Source organism: Rhinolophus sinicus, chromosome 4 (assembly GCF_057876585.1).
Source record: "Rhinolophus sinicus isolate RSI-liver-muscle chromosome 4, RSI-T2T, whole genome shotgun sequence".
Taxonomy (NCBI): Eukaryota; Metazoa; Chordata; class Mammalia; order Chiroptera; family Rhinolophidae; genus Rhinolophus; species Rhinolophus sinicus.
In genome coordinates this window covers 11,689,508-11,703,263 of record NC_142504.1, presented here as the reverse complement: position 1 = coordinate 11,703,263, position 13,756 = coordinate 11,689,508, and the positions used below count along the sequence as shown (strand labels likewise).

The following is a 13,756-nucleotide window of genomic DNA, read 5'->3' as shown; positions in this document are numbered from 1 at the left end:
CAATTTCCCCTGTTTTCCCCCAGGACTTCTGGAGAGACTTTGACCAACCTCCCCCCCCCCCCAACCCCAAGGCCAGAGCCGAGCTATCTGCACACTTCACCTCGCCATCCAGGCTGCTGTCCTTGTGAGGGAAAGAAATGACGTCCTGCTGATATGACACCTTCCTGGCCAGCCCACGCGGGTGCCCTGTAACCATGCGTCCTTTCCTAGGCTTATTCTCCAATCCAGCCCCCACTGATACCCTATACCCACTCCCGCTGGGTCCCCACAGCCCTGAGCCCATCCTCTAGCCCTGGGACAAGGCTGAGCTCACCAACCAAACCGGGGGCTCCCTGAGGACGGGCCCAGGTCTCAGTCTTCTTCTCTGAGCCACCTTCATTTTGAGGGGCTCTCTCCAGTGTGGACCAGCAGGGGCTGGGCTTAGAGAAGAAAATGGTTAAGAATATGACCTACTGGGGCAAGAAGTGTCCTGGGGCTGTCAACTCCCGGGGCCCCTACTATCAGGATACACACACAGGCTGACTGACAGAGTGGATGGAAGTAGGGGGATTTAGCCCCTCCCCCCTGGGGACATGGAGTCCCACACCAGGACTGGGCCTGAGCTGTGCACAGCGTCCTGCAATCCTGGTGAATATTCAGCTGGTTCTGTCCCCTTTGCTGGCTCCTGCCTATGCAAACAACCACCTAGGAAGGAGAGAGAAGAAAGCCGGGGCTCAGTGAGCTGACTGCGGGAGCCACTGCTGAGCCCCCACCATGGACAGCAGGGCATGGGCTGCCTACAGACTCTGCTTTCTGAGCTCATTACCAATTGTGAGTAGCCAGCTCAGACCCTCCTGCCTCTCACTAGGCTCCAGATCTGGGAGTCATGGGCCATACGGGGGTCCAGATGGAGCCTGCTGGGGTCCCCACTGCCCTTCCCAGAGCAGGAGTCTCCCAAGAAGGCAGCAGGCTGTGGCTTGGAGAACTCCTAAATCCCATGGCTCTTCCCTCCCTTCCCCTTCCCTTCCCTCCTCTCCCCTCCCCTCCCCTCTCCTCCCCTCTCCTCCCTTCCCCTTCCTTCCTCTTCCCTTCTCTCTCCTTCCCTTCCCTTCCTCTGTTTCTTCCATGAGATCTTCTGAAGACTTTTGTTTAATGTGTCTTAGAAATTACTTCCAAGAGATGAAAAAGGGATACTTCCATCTGACCTCCATCTTTCCTTCCTTCCTCCCTCCCTCCTTCCCTCTCTCTCTCCCTCTCTCTCTCTTCTTCCCCCCCATCCTTTCTTCCTCCCTCCCTCCCTCCCTCCCTCCTTCCATCGAGCCCACCTGCCCGTGCCGTGAACCAGGCCCTGTGCTTACCAGCAGGCACACAGAAACAAATCTGGCTGTGTCTCTGTCCTCAGGTCGTTTGGACCAGAGAACCCGGAAGGAGCACCCACTGGCTTGGCTCACCCTGTTCACTTTTCTGCAGGTCTTGGGCCACGTGCACCCGGAGTGTGACGTCATCACCCAGTTGAGGGAGGATGAGCGTGCGTGTCTGCAGGCAGCAGAGGGGGTACCCAACGCCACCCTGGGTACGGGGCTTGGGAGGGAGGAGCTGGCTCCTTGGGTTCCTTTATCTCTTCCAGGCTCCTCTCTTAGGATGTTGGACGGGCCTGTCCCCGGGCTGAGTCTGCACTGCTCCCATCTCTGTGTCCAGGCTGCCCCAGGACCTGGGATGGGCTGCTGTGCTGGCCGATGGCAGGCTCTGGTGAGGGGGTGACTCTCCCCTGCCCGGATTTCTTCTCTCACTTCAGCTCAGAGCCAGGTGAGGGTTTGGGGTGTGGTGGTGAGTGGGCGGGGGAGGTGGTTTCATCTGGTGATGCCGGGATACGGCAGACACAACCCTGGCTTGGGGGTGGGGGGAGGCAGACCTGGGTTTCAACAATGTCCTCTCTTTGGGTGTGACCTTGGGCAAGTCAGTCAAACTCAGCTTCATGACCTATGACCTGGGGGGGGGAACACGCTCATTCACTTCACAGGTGGGGAGGATTAGTGAGCCAGCAGAAGTGCTGGACCCCAGGCCTGGCACAAGTACATGTTTTCTGGACGGTAACAGGAGGGCTGGCTGTGGGGTGGAGCGGGCAGAGCCTGTCTGACCGCTAAGATTCTACCAGTTGCCTAGTGGGAGGAGGGCGGAAAGGAACACATCGCTCTGCCGCCCCTCCCTGGCCTGGGAAGCTGCGGTGGACAGTCCCTCCAGGAGCAGGGGGGCTTCCTTTCTCCCCCCGGCTGTTAGGATGCTGGGGGCCCAACTCACTACTCTGGCTCTCAAAGGAATGGTCCTCTCCCTTTAAAGATGGTGACTCTGAGGCCAGAGAGAAAGGCTTCAGAACGTGTCCCAGGCAGGCTGGATCTGGAACCCAGGCCTCTACAGAGAAGGCTCCTCTCTCTGCTGCCTGGAGGGGCTGTGTGTGCAGCCTGCCAGGGTCACTCATGGCCCATGGCTCCCCATCCCTTCTGGGGAGAGGGCAGGGGCTGTGACCAGATCTCTGCTCCCCACCTCCACTTGCCTCCCAGGGGCTGTGCAGCGGGATTGCACGATCGCAGGCTGGTCTGAGCCCTTCCCACCTTACCCTGTGGCCTGCCCTGTGCCCTTGGAGCTGCTGACCGAGGAGGTAAGAGGCTCCTGGTGTCTTGCAGGAAGGCTCGCCATGGAGGTTTGTGGGGGTGGTGGACCTCACAACTGTAGGACCAGCCATTCCCATTGTAGCAGCACGTTGGAATATCAACTGCAGCAGATTTCCAGAAGATGGCAGTGTCTGGAAGAGAGAGGGGTCTTTTGCTAATCTGTTCAAGGGTGATAGCTGGGAGCGTTGCTAGGCGGGAGGGAAGGCAGAGGGCAGGCTGGGGGATGTGCTGGTGACCATCTCCTTGGCATACCCTCTCTGTGCCCACATCTCCAGGGCCAAGAGTTTGGGGTGGTTCCAGGGAAATAAATGTTCCCTGTGCTCCTGGGCAAGCTCCTTCCCTCTCTTCCTGTCTGTGGAGCAGTGTGTATGGCTGTGATGTAGGCAAGTGAGGAAAACTGCTGCTCAGAAGTGGTCGCAGTGACCCCTATTATAGCCGGCACACCCCACACCTCCAAACTGAGCAGGGCTTGCTTACATGCCCTTAATCTCATATCTCTTTCCCCTCAGCCTCAGGTAAAGCATGAATCTGACCCTTTTTTCAGGTGAAAAGACTGAGTCAGACAGGGGCTCGGATTCCCTGTGTCCCTCAGGGGAGCTGGGCCCCTGCCCCCATCCCTCAGCCTGCGCCCCACATCTCCACCTTCACGGTCCAGGCTGGACTTTGATTGATCCAAACACTTGGTCGTGGAATGAGCTTTTCCCTGTGGTTGTTGCCGGCTGTCCCCTTTCTTTGGGGACGTCGTGGTGAGCAAGTTGGATATCAATAAACAAGCCCCGTTTCCTCCTGAGGTCCTGTCTTTCCCCATGGATGCGGAGTTTCTGCTGCTGCCTCTCCCCAACCCCAGAGCAGCAGAGGCAGTGAAGTGTCTCGCTCCCTGTCACCAGGAGGTTAGGTGGAGGACAGGCTGAAAACAAACACTTCAGCTCACGGAAGGAGCTTGCCGTGGCCCCCACGGACACCCCAGCCTGAGATGGGCAGTTTCAGGGTAGAACAGAGAGCCTCACCTTGTAGACTGTGAAGCCTCCCTTTCCCCAAATGCTCAGTTACTGAGACTTTCTCCATCTCCACCCTTCCCAGAAATCCTACTTCTCCACGGTGAAGACCATCTACACCCTGGGCCATAGTGTCTCTGTCGTGGCCCTGCTGGTGGCCATCGCCATCCTGGTTGCTCTCAGGTCCGCCATCTTTATCACCCTCACAAGTACCTTTGCTGCCTCCCTGTGTCCACAGCTTCAAGCCCAGTTCCTTGCCTGGTTATTCCAGGGTTCCCAGATCTAGGTGCCACGGCCACTTCTAACTTTTCTTTTCCCATGGGTAGGCCCATCCTTCCACACCCCAGGACTCACTCCCGCCTCTTCACCTTTGCTCATGTGGAACTTATTCCATCTGCTTGCAAAGTCTGCCTCCTTTCTTCTCAGTGTATTTATACCTGTCCAAACTCAAAGCCCAGTTCCCACCCTCTTCTGAGAAACCTCTTTGCCTCTTCTGTGGAGCCCTTCATGACCGTTCCGACCCTTTGGCCACTGGCCCTCTTAAGCCCCACCCTCCCCCAGACTTCAGGGTCTGAGCCCCACCACCTGACCTGTGCTGTTCTCTGTCCGTAGGGATGCACCTCATCTCCCTGGTCAGCAGAGGGCTCCCCTGCGCTGTACCCTGCCACTTCTGTCCTTGTCCCCCAGACTATGAGCTCCCTGAAGTCAGGGGCTAGGGTTCTCTGTCCCCTCATCTTCACTGAGCCCAGGGCAGTGGTTGGTCAGCTGTCCTGCAAGGCTCAAACTGAAGCCTCAAGGTCAGCCCAATCTGATCCACGTCAGTCCAAGCCAGCTCACCTGCTACCCTGTTCAGCCTTTCCACACCTGCCATAGGCACACCAGAAGCCCCTCTCCCACCTCACCCCCTTTGCTTCATCCCTCCCTTCCCCCTCCAGGAGGCTCCACTGCCCCCGGAACTACATCCACACCCAGCTGTTTACCACCTTTATCCTCAAGGCGGGAGCTGTGTTCCTGAAGGACGCCATGCTGTTCCACGGCGAGAACACGGACCACTGCAGCTTCTCCACTGTAACAGCCATGGTTGGGGGGCGCTGGAGTAGGTGGGGGGAAAGAGGCTGGCTTAGAGACCTAGATGCTCCTGCCTGAGGCTGCTCAGTCCTGTGGGCTGACCCGGGGCCCCAGCACTGCCAAGTACAGCACAAGAACTCGCCCTCCCCCTGCCTACCTCTCTCTGGGGTCAGGTCCTAAGTCCTCATGCTATTTCCTGAACTATGGTGCAAATCCATGTCGTTTCCATAGTCTACTATCCACGCCATATTCAGCGTTTCCATTTCCATTCCCTAGTCCAGCCTCGACCACATTTCACACCACCCAGCCTCTTCATTGTATCACTCATCTGAGCAGTCACCTGTCTGTGGCTGAGGGCGGGTATGTGAGGGGCTGGGCAGAGATGGGCCCTTCCCTCCTAGAGGACAGAAGGCACCAGATTATGGGACTACCAAGTGGAGGGAGCTGAGGGCTGGGAGGGAACGAGAGAGGCTTCAGGGAGGAGATGGCTTTGGAGCTGGTGGGCAGCAACGATGGGAAGAGAGGGGGAGGAAAGGCATTGCAAATGGAGGGACCAGGGTGAACGAACTCACACACAGGAGCACCCGGGGCGTGTCTAAGAAACAGGGACGTCAACATGGGGCTGGAGAGACAGGAGAACGAGAGTAGACGGAAAATAAAAGGAAGTTGGGCAGGTGGTGGAGGCTCAGTCCTGGCCAGGTACTCTGAAACGGTGCTGGAAGTGAACAGAAAAATGAATGAATCGACCCACAGATGGCCTTAATTAATTTTGAAAGTAATTATATATATACACACATATATATTATGTATATATGACTTACATGCCAGGCATTACACTAAACGCTTTGTGTATATTATCACCTTTTATTTTCTACATATATTTTCATTTTAGTCCCGTTTGTAGATGAGGGACAATTGACAATGTCATCAGCTGCTTAGTAGTGGGATTGGGACCGAGCCTGAGCTCAGAGGTGGTGCTCTTCACCTCTGACAGATGAGCGAGTCATGCAGGAATGAGTGAGTGTGTGGGGTGCATGCATGTATGCTTGCAGGATGGAGCCGTTCATGAATAAATGGTTTTCCACATCTACAGCTCTAGGGATTGACTTGAGCTCAGGAAGGGTGGTCTGAAAGTGAAAACAATAGTAATTCATACACAGAGTTTCCAGTTAGTCCTTATGATGAGACCACGAGATTCGTATTGGAAGTTTTCCTTTTACAGATGAAAAGCTAAGGTGTGGGGGAGGTGACCTAGCTAATAGATGGTGAATTTGAACCCAGGCTGTCCAGATTCCATTTTTGTGCTCTTAACCACCCCAGTATATTACTGCATCCCCTCTGGGACAGCCAAGGTGGAGGGGGCCTGAGAGGGATAGGGAGACTTGGGTGGGGCTCCAGTGTCCCAGCTCTGAAGCACCCAGTCCCTGGCCCACAGGTACTGTGCAAGGTCTCTGTGGCCACCTCCCACTTCGCCACCATGACCAACTTCAGCTGGCTGTTGGCAGAAGCTGTCTACCTGACCTGCCTCTTGGCTTCCACGTCGCCCAGCATGAGGAGAGCCTTCTGGTGGCTGGTTCTCGCTGGCTGGGGTGAGCGCAGAGGGCTGGTTTCCGCACTGTGGGTGAGGTGGAGGGCTGATGAGGACCTAGAGCCCAGAGAGGGGAAAGATGGCCTATAGACCAACAACAAGTATTGGGGAATGGGGCCTGGTCCCGCCTTCACTGTGTGCTGCGTGGCTGGCAGTGGTAGTGGGAGGTAGGGGCAGGTCTCCAGGCTGAGGGTGTAGACCCCTCACTCATGTCTCCTCTGTACCCCCACAGGGCTTCCTCTGCTCTTCACTGTCACGTGGGTGGGTTGCAAGTTGGCCTTCGAGGACGTTGCGTGAGTCTGGGCGATGGCCTCATCACACCCGTCTGAGGGCCCGTGGGGCGTGGCCTGGACAGTCAAGCAACAGGGCTGCTCTCCAGGCTGGGCAGAGGAGGAGGAACTCCCAGGCTGGGCGGGCGTGTGGGAGGTGGGGAGGCCGTCCGTGGACAGGACAGAGGAGCAGGAGCCCGCGAGGGAAGGGGACTCAGATTCTTAGAGCTTTGAGGCTCCGGGAGAGGTGGGAGGTGGCTGTAAGTGGGGGCCTCGTGGAATGGGAGAAGTGTTGGGGCCAGCAAGAAGGCAGCAAGCAGACTGATGTTCGAGAAGTTCATCCATCTAGGTGGAGAGAACGTGTGAGCCCAACGTGGAAGAGGGCATCCCTTTAAAAGGGGCCTAACTGGCCGAGAGACAAGATAGTCTGCATGAGAAGTGGGGGGCAGCTGGAAGGCTCCAGTGACACAGAGAGCAGCCAGGAGGCCAGGAGGTGGAAAGAGGGGAGGAGGGAGGTGCATGCATTACTGCAAAAAAAGGCTTTCCAGCGGCTGCATTCCTGGCACCAGCTTCAGCCCTGGATTGTCGTCTCCGTAGGTGCTGGGACCTGGACAACAGCTCCCCCTACTGGTGGATCATCAAAGGGCCCATCGTCCTCTCTGTTGGGGTCAGTCCCTGGGACCAGTGTTCTCTGTTTTATTCAGCCAACCTCCTTGGGTCCACCCAGGGACCATACACACAGGAAACACGACTCCAGGCTGGTATTTAGGACAACTGGGTTCCAGCCTGGTTCTGCCACAGATTCCCTGTGAGGCCCTCTCTGGACCTGAATATGCCATTGGTAAAACCGGGGGTGGGGGTGGGGGGGGTTCTCCATCAGCGCTCAGGCCCCTTTTAGCTCAGAGTTTGGATGAATCTGGTGCCCTGGTTGCAGCTCATTTGCTACTGCAGTGAAAGCCAGGAGGTGGGGAGGAGGAGGGGGTCGGGGCTGGAGGGGTGGAGGGGGTAGAGGGTGGGGGGAGGGAATGGAAGGAGTGTTGCAGCTGAAACCCACCACCTTCTCCCATGCGAAAAGAGTGGCCAGGACTGGTTTGCGTGCCCTGGGTGAATGCACCCACTTCCCCAGTTCAGCAATCATGCAAAGTGAAGGCCACCTGCGTTGTGCCCAAAAAGCCCTTGGAGGTGCTGGAGGCACCTCCCGCGCTTGATCCTAGGACTGAAGAGCGAGGGGGACCCCGAGCCCCTGCCCTCCGAAGTTTAAACTTAGGGCCTCCCAGTCTTCGGGCTACAAGTTCTAGAGCAACGATCTGTATATCCATCCACCTGAACAACCCTGTGTCTCAAGGATTTGGGATTTCTAGTTCCCAAAGAGACCCCACCCCTGGCCACCAGGGCCACCCCCTGACCCTTGCCTCTTGCCTTCCTGCACCTCTATTTGCAGGTAAACTTTGGGCTTTTTCTCAATATCATTCGCATCCTGCTGAGGAAACTGGAGCCAGCTCAGGGCAGCCTCCACACGCAGTCTCAGTACTGGTAATACTGCGTCTTGGGGGCGCTGGGAGCCGGAGTCAGTGTGGTCTGGTTTCACTCACAATCACCCATTCACGATCCTGGGATCCTGACCCGTGCTCCTCCCCAAGATCCTGGAGAGAGAAGAGGACTGGTCCCTGCCCTCCAGGGACACAGCATGGGAAGGGTGGAGCCTCCCCATAGCCACATACTAGGCCAGAGGCTGAGGAGGGCTGGGATCGATTTCTATGGGAGACTGTGGAGGGAGATTCTTCCTAGATGTGGGTGGGGTGGGGTGGGGTATGGTCAGGGAAGACTTTCTGGAGGAAGTGGTCTTTGAACTAGACTTTGAAAGATGCATAGGCTTTGACTGGGATAAATTGAGACAAGAGCATTCAGTACAGGGAGAAGCAGGAGCCAGGGGCCCAAAATAAGGAGCCCTGGGTGCATGTGGGAAAGATGGAGTTCCCCAGGGTGGCTGGTGTGCAGAATTGATAGGTGGAGCTGGTGGGAAGGGAAAGTAAGCCTTGGGAAGATAAGCGTTTCAAATTCCAGCCTCGGCAGCCTGGGGCTTGTCTTCTCCGGCAGGCGTCTCTCCAAGTCAACTCTTCTCCTGATCCCACTGTTTGGAATTCACTACATCATCTTCAACTTCCTGCCTGATAGTGCTGGCCTGGGCATTCGCCTCCCACTGGAGCTGGGACTGGGCTCCTTTCAGGTGAAGGCCCCCACAGACGCGCCTTCCTTTTGAGTCCTTGGGCAGGTGGGAGGGGCTGCTGCCCACAGGTTCGGTAGACCTCATGCTGGTGGGAGGGGAGGGCAGCACTCCACAGCTGGTGATTCTGCCTTTCAGCCACTCATCTATGTATTCACTCAACTGTCTACTCCTCTGTCCAACTTCCGTCCATTCATCTCCCTATTTATTCAACTACCCTGTACCTATCTACTTATCCATCTACCTACCCATCTATGCATTCATCCATCCACCCACCTATCCTTCCCTCCCTTCCCTTCCTTCCTTCCTTTCTTCCTTCCTTCCTTCCTTCCTTCCTTCCTTCCTTCCTTCCTTCCTTCCTTCCTTCCTTCCTTCCTTCCTTCCTTCCTTCCTTCCTTTCTTCAACCTATTCAACATTTACTCAGCATCTATTATATGCCAGGCTCTGTGCTCAATACTGGGAGATGCACAAATAAAGAAAATCAGAGAAATAGGGTCAAGAGCACAGACTCAGAAGGCTTGCAATGACGATTACATGAGACAATGTGCCTGGCACATAGTAAGTGACGAATGCATCTTAACTTCCCCTTTTCTCAAAGGCCTGGCTCAAGCCATAACCTGGGAGTGGGAAGGGGAGAAGTAGTAGAAAGACTGTGGACACCTTGAGGCCAGGGCCAGGTATTCTGATGGTGTCCTTTCTCTTTGGCCCCACAGGGCTTCGTCGTTGCCAACCTGTATTGCTTCCTCAACCAAGAGGTATGTGACTCTCCGGGCTATTCTTACTCATTGAGCCTTCCCTTCCACAAGTCCTAAGGCCCCCTATCTCCTGCCCAGGCCCTGTAAATCCCAGCTCAGGCCAAACCTTGACTCCTGCAATCCTTTGTGGGAATCTGTCCTGATCTCCTGGATCAAGCTGAACCTGCATGCTCCCTGTAAACATGTTTTTATCCATCCCTCCTCTGGGCTGGGCTGGGCCAAGTTTACTGTCCATTCAGCAGGGGTGTAGAAAGCCTTTCAGGATCAGAAGAGGGATCTAAGGGTGGGCTAAAGGGATCTCTCAATTCTGTTTTCCTACAATTGAACAAAAGGGGGAGATGGCGAGGGGATAAGCCAGCTCCAGGAGAGAAAGAGGAACCAAGAAAGTCAGAGGGAGCCGTACAGGGACCTAGGAAAATAGAGTTGGATGCAGAATCAGGCAGGATGTTGGGCAGCAGAGCCAAGGGCACGGAGGCAGGGCACCTGGGAGACAGACACATGAAAAGAACAACCCAGGCAGAGGTGGACATGCACAGACTAGGTGGGCAAGATGGTGCTGATGCCCATGTAAAAATATGGGAAGATGGGAGAAGAGCCAATTTAAACATTCCACCCAGAAGACACCGCGTGTTTTTTCCTGAGGAAAGACTTGCTTTGTGGGGAGAGGTGGGAGAATTGAGCTCAGGGTCCCTGACAGACCTGCCCTGTGCTGTGTGCGATGTCATGGCTCCCTCTGGTGGCCACGGATTTGCAGTGCGCTCTGCGTTCTGCGGGAGACCTAGGTGCATGGGCCTGGCTCCCAGCTGGGGAGCGCTGCTCTCCCCTCACTCACCTGCCACCTCTAAATCTGACTGGCTCCCCACCCTCTGACACTCTTCATTCCCACTCCAGCCTCTCTGAGTCTCACAAAGCCTTATCTGGTGTTCGAGTGCAGATGTAGGACTGCAGTATCTGTGTGTAGTGGCTGATGGACCCTGGGGACGCTGGGAGGGGCAAGGAACAGCCCTGGCTGAGACAGATGGGGCCTGGGAAAGGGGACTTCACAGAGAATTGTGAAGGGCTCTGGCCCAGGAAGAACTGTTGGGGACCAGATAGTTACATACTTCTGGTGATGGGGAGCTTACTACCTATGAATATCTCTTTCTGTTGTCAGCTCACCTTTATATTAAATAGAGATCTGTCTCCCTTTTGTCTTTCACCACAGCCTGAGGTCACCTCTGTCAGGAAGGTCACGTCCTCTCAGCTCCCTGTGCCCCCGACAGCCCCTTGGAGACATGAAGATACAGACATTTCCCCCCCACACACACACACTTCCCCACCTCCCAAGCTGCTTTTCTTTCAGTTTCTCTCAGTCCCCTCAACTACAGCTGCTGAGACAGAGTTTAGGTCATGTCCTCTGGATGGGTCCCCAGTGGTGACAAGTCAGCTTACTGGCCAGCGGAAGGGCTGAACCCCAGAGCAGGGGATAGTTTAAGTTATTCAGGGAGGACAGAATAGTTACCAAGCCAGAAACTCAAGAAATGTCTTTAACTGGGCCCCGACAAAGGCAGTGATAAAAGATAGAGAGAGGAGCAAAGGGAATGGCCAGAAATCCACACAGGAAGGACATGTGTCCTCCAGAGGCAGTACTTAGCAGTGGCCGTGGCCCACCATGGCTTCTGCAGGCCTGGGAGCCCCTGACTCTGTTTCCTTTCCACGCGCTCTCCCTGCACTCTCAGGCCCCCTGGGGTTGAGTAAAGCAGTGGCGGTGGGAGCCGTCTAACATTTTCCCCCCTTGTCCCTGGAGGTGAGGACTGAGATCTCACGGAGATGGCACGGACATGACCCTGAGCTTCTGCCAGCCCGGAGGACCCGTGCCAAGTGGACAATGCCTTCCCGCTCAAGGGCCAAGGTGCTGACATCTGTGTGCTAAGCTGGCCACATCAGGCGACTGAAGTCCACACCTGAACTTGGGCAGCTACGACAGGTCCACCACCCTCCAGGGGAGTGGGACCAGCGTCCCCTGCGAGCTGTCAGTTCACGCCTCCACCCAAGGGGCTTCCCAGCCCTGGGCAGGGACAGCCCTTCTTCTCTGTACTGTCCCTGATTCTTTTCCCTTAGGTCCCTGTGTGTCTAATTCTGACTTCTTGGTTTCATGTCCCTCCTCCTGGCATCTGGGCCATGGCCCAAGGCCAGAGGACTCAATAAACCTGTACACGAATAGATACCGGTGTGAGTGAATACCTACACCCCCATGCGGAGGGATCGGCAGCCTGTATTTGGACCTCTGGTGCAGAGGGTGGGCAGCATTCCTCAGCTCACGTGACGTCACCATCATTTGTCAGTGCAAGGATCTTCTTGTTCAATTTATTATAAATATTGATTCTTTTTGTCTCCACCTCCACTCTCATTCCCCTTCTTTCACAGGCAAATATTCTAAAGTGTTTAATGTGAATATTTGTGTTTCTGTGTGTTCTTGAAAAATATGGAGTGTTTTGTGTCTCTGGCTTTAATTTGCATAACTGCTGTCAGTTATGCATCTCACATCCTACTTCTAACACCTTTCCCTCAGCAGTGTGCTTTTAAGAGATGCCCGGTGTTGCTGTGCTCTCATCTGGTCCCTTGCTTTGAAAGCTATATGGTGCCACATGGTGTCACTGCCCACCTGTGACCCATGCTGTCTCCTCCTCCCTCTAGGTGAACAATCACATGCCGGTCCCCTCACAGACCTGTGAATGAGCGTCTCTCCGGGACACATACCCAGGAGTTAGAAGTGCCTGGTCACCAGTTAGGCTTTTTCTTAACCTGGCAGAGTCATGCCAGATTGAGCTCCAGAAAGCCTGCAAAGCCTGCCGTCTCACCAGCAGCTCCGCCAACACTTGGCGTTACCCAGCTTTTGAATGTTTGCTAGTCAAAGGGGTGTCAAGTGACATCGCAGTTGTTTTAATTTGCGTTTCCTTGATAGCTAGTGAGGGAGCATCTCTTGTGCCTGCTAGCCTTTTGGGTTTGTTCTTCTGCAAGTTGCTTGGGTCCCGTTTCCTATTTTTCTCTCGGGCGAGGATTCTGCAATTCTAGGTCTTTCTCTTATGTCCCCTCCATTGTGTGATTCCTTGTGTGCCCAGCCTGCTGCCTGCTGCCCCCTCCTCCACCACGCGAGGGCCCTGAGGTAATACCATCATGGTCCATCTCTCCCGTACCCTACTCCTTGGCACGATGGAGGAGAACGAGATCTGGGCACTGTCCTTGGGGATGTGTCTGTTGACTGATGGGGGTGGAGGGAGATTTCAGGACAGGGAACAGGCAGAAATGGACACTGCAGATCAGAACAAAATCTCTCTCCTTCTTGGTCTGCCCACAGCAGATCTGTGTTGTAAACTCAACCCCATTCCCTGGCCTCCAGAAAGCCTTCCCTGCCACTCCTGCTCTGATGGACACCCTGTGCCCCTACAGTCAAGGGGGTTCAGTGAAAGGAGATACAGCATGTAAAACCCAAGGTCACATTATTGGTCATGCTGCCAACTGCCCAGCCCCTCCCTGGTGAGACAAATGACAAGGTGTGGCCCCAGTCTAAAAACCCTGTCAAACCCCCTCCTTTAGTCTCAGCTCATAAAGGAAGTCATACTCATTGCAGGCCATTTGGGAGATAAAGAAGGGATTAAAACAGAAAATAAAAATCAGCCATAATCTCATTACCCAAGGACAATCACCGTTGATATTTTTATATGTTTTCTGAAAAGATTTTTCTCTGCATTTTTGAAATATCTTGAGATCATATTATATTTATAAATTTGTCTCTTGTTTCTTATGCTTACAATTAACATACATGTTTTAAAAATGTCCTATAAGCACATGAAAAGATGCTCGATATCATTAGTCATTGGGAAAATGCAAATCAAAACCACAATGAGATACTGTTTCACACCCACTAGGAAGGCTAAAATGTAAAAAATAGACAATAACAAGTGTTACTGAGGATGGGGAGAAATTGGAACCCTCATACATTGCTGGTGGGAATGAAAATGCTGCAGTTGCTCTGGCAAATGTCTGGCAGTTCCTCAAAAAGTCCAACATTGAGTTTCCATGTGACCTAGCATATTCACTCCCAGGTATGTAGGCAAGAGAATTGAAAACATATGTCTATACAAAAACTTGTACATGAATATTCATAACAGCATTATTCATTTTGCCAAAAGATGGAAATCACCCAAATGTCCATCAATTCGTGAGTG

The 13,756-nt window shown here is 54.4% G+C and overlaps 1 protein-coding gene across 1 annotated transcript; it reads left to right on the top strand.

The window, feature by feature from the left end:
• Positions 1-456: 456 nt before the first annotated feature.
• Positions 457-11,752, top strand: GHRHR (growth hormone releasing hormone receptor). Its single transcript, XM_019726200.3, has 13 exons — positions 457-810; positions 1,450-1,552; positions 1,678-1,785; positions 2,538-2,635; positions 3,729-3,826; positions 4,579-4,711; positions 6,147-6,300; positions 6,532-6,592; positions 7,166-7,235; positions 8,010-8,101; positions 8,666-8,795; positions 9,507-9,548; positions 11,335-11,752. Exons 1-13 carry the CDS (start codon positions 754-756, stop codon positions 11,458-11,460), a joined length of 1,272 nt encoding a protein of 423 aa, XP_019581759.2. The 5' UTR covers positions 457-753; the 3' UTR covers positions 11,461-11,752.
• The last annotated feature ends 2,004 nt before the right edge of the window (positions 11,753-13,756 follow it).

Excerpts from the sequence above, each read along its gene's own strand:
- GHRHR (XM_019726200.3), top strand. The coding sequence starts at position 754 with ATGGACAGCAGGGCATGGGCTGCCTACAGACTCTGCTTTCTGAGCTCA. Across the intron at positions 811-1,449 it reads TTCTGAGCTCATTACCAATT|GTCTTGGGCCACGTGCACCC; the intron begins GTGAGTAGCCAG and ends ACTTTTCTGCAG. Across the intron at positions 4,712-6,146 it reads ACCACTGCAGCTTCTCCACT|GTACTGTGCAAGGTCTCTGT; the intron begins GTAACAGCCATG and ends CCTGGCCCACAG.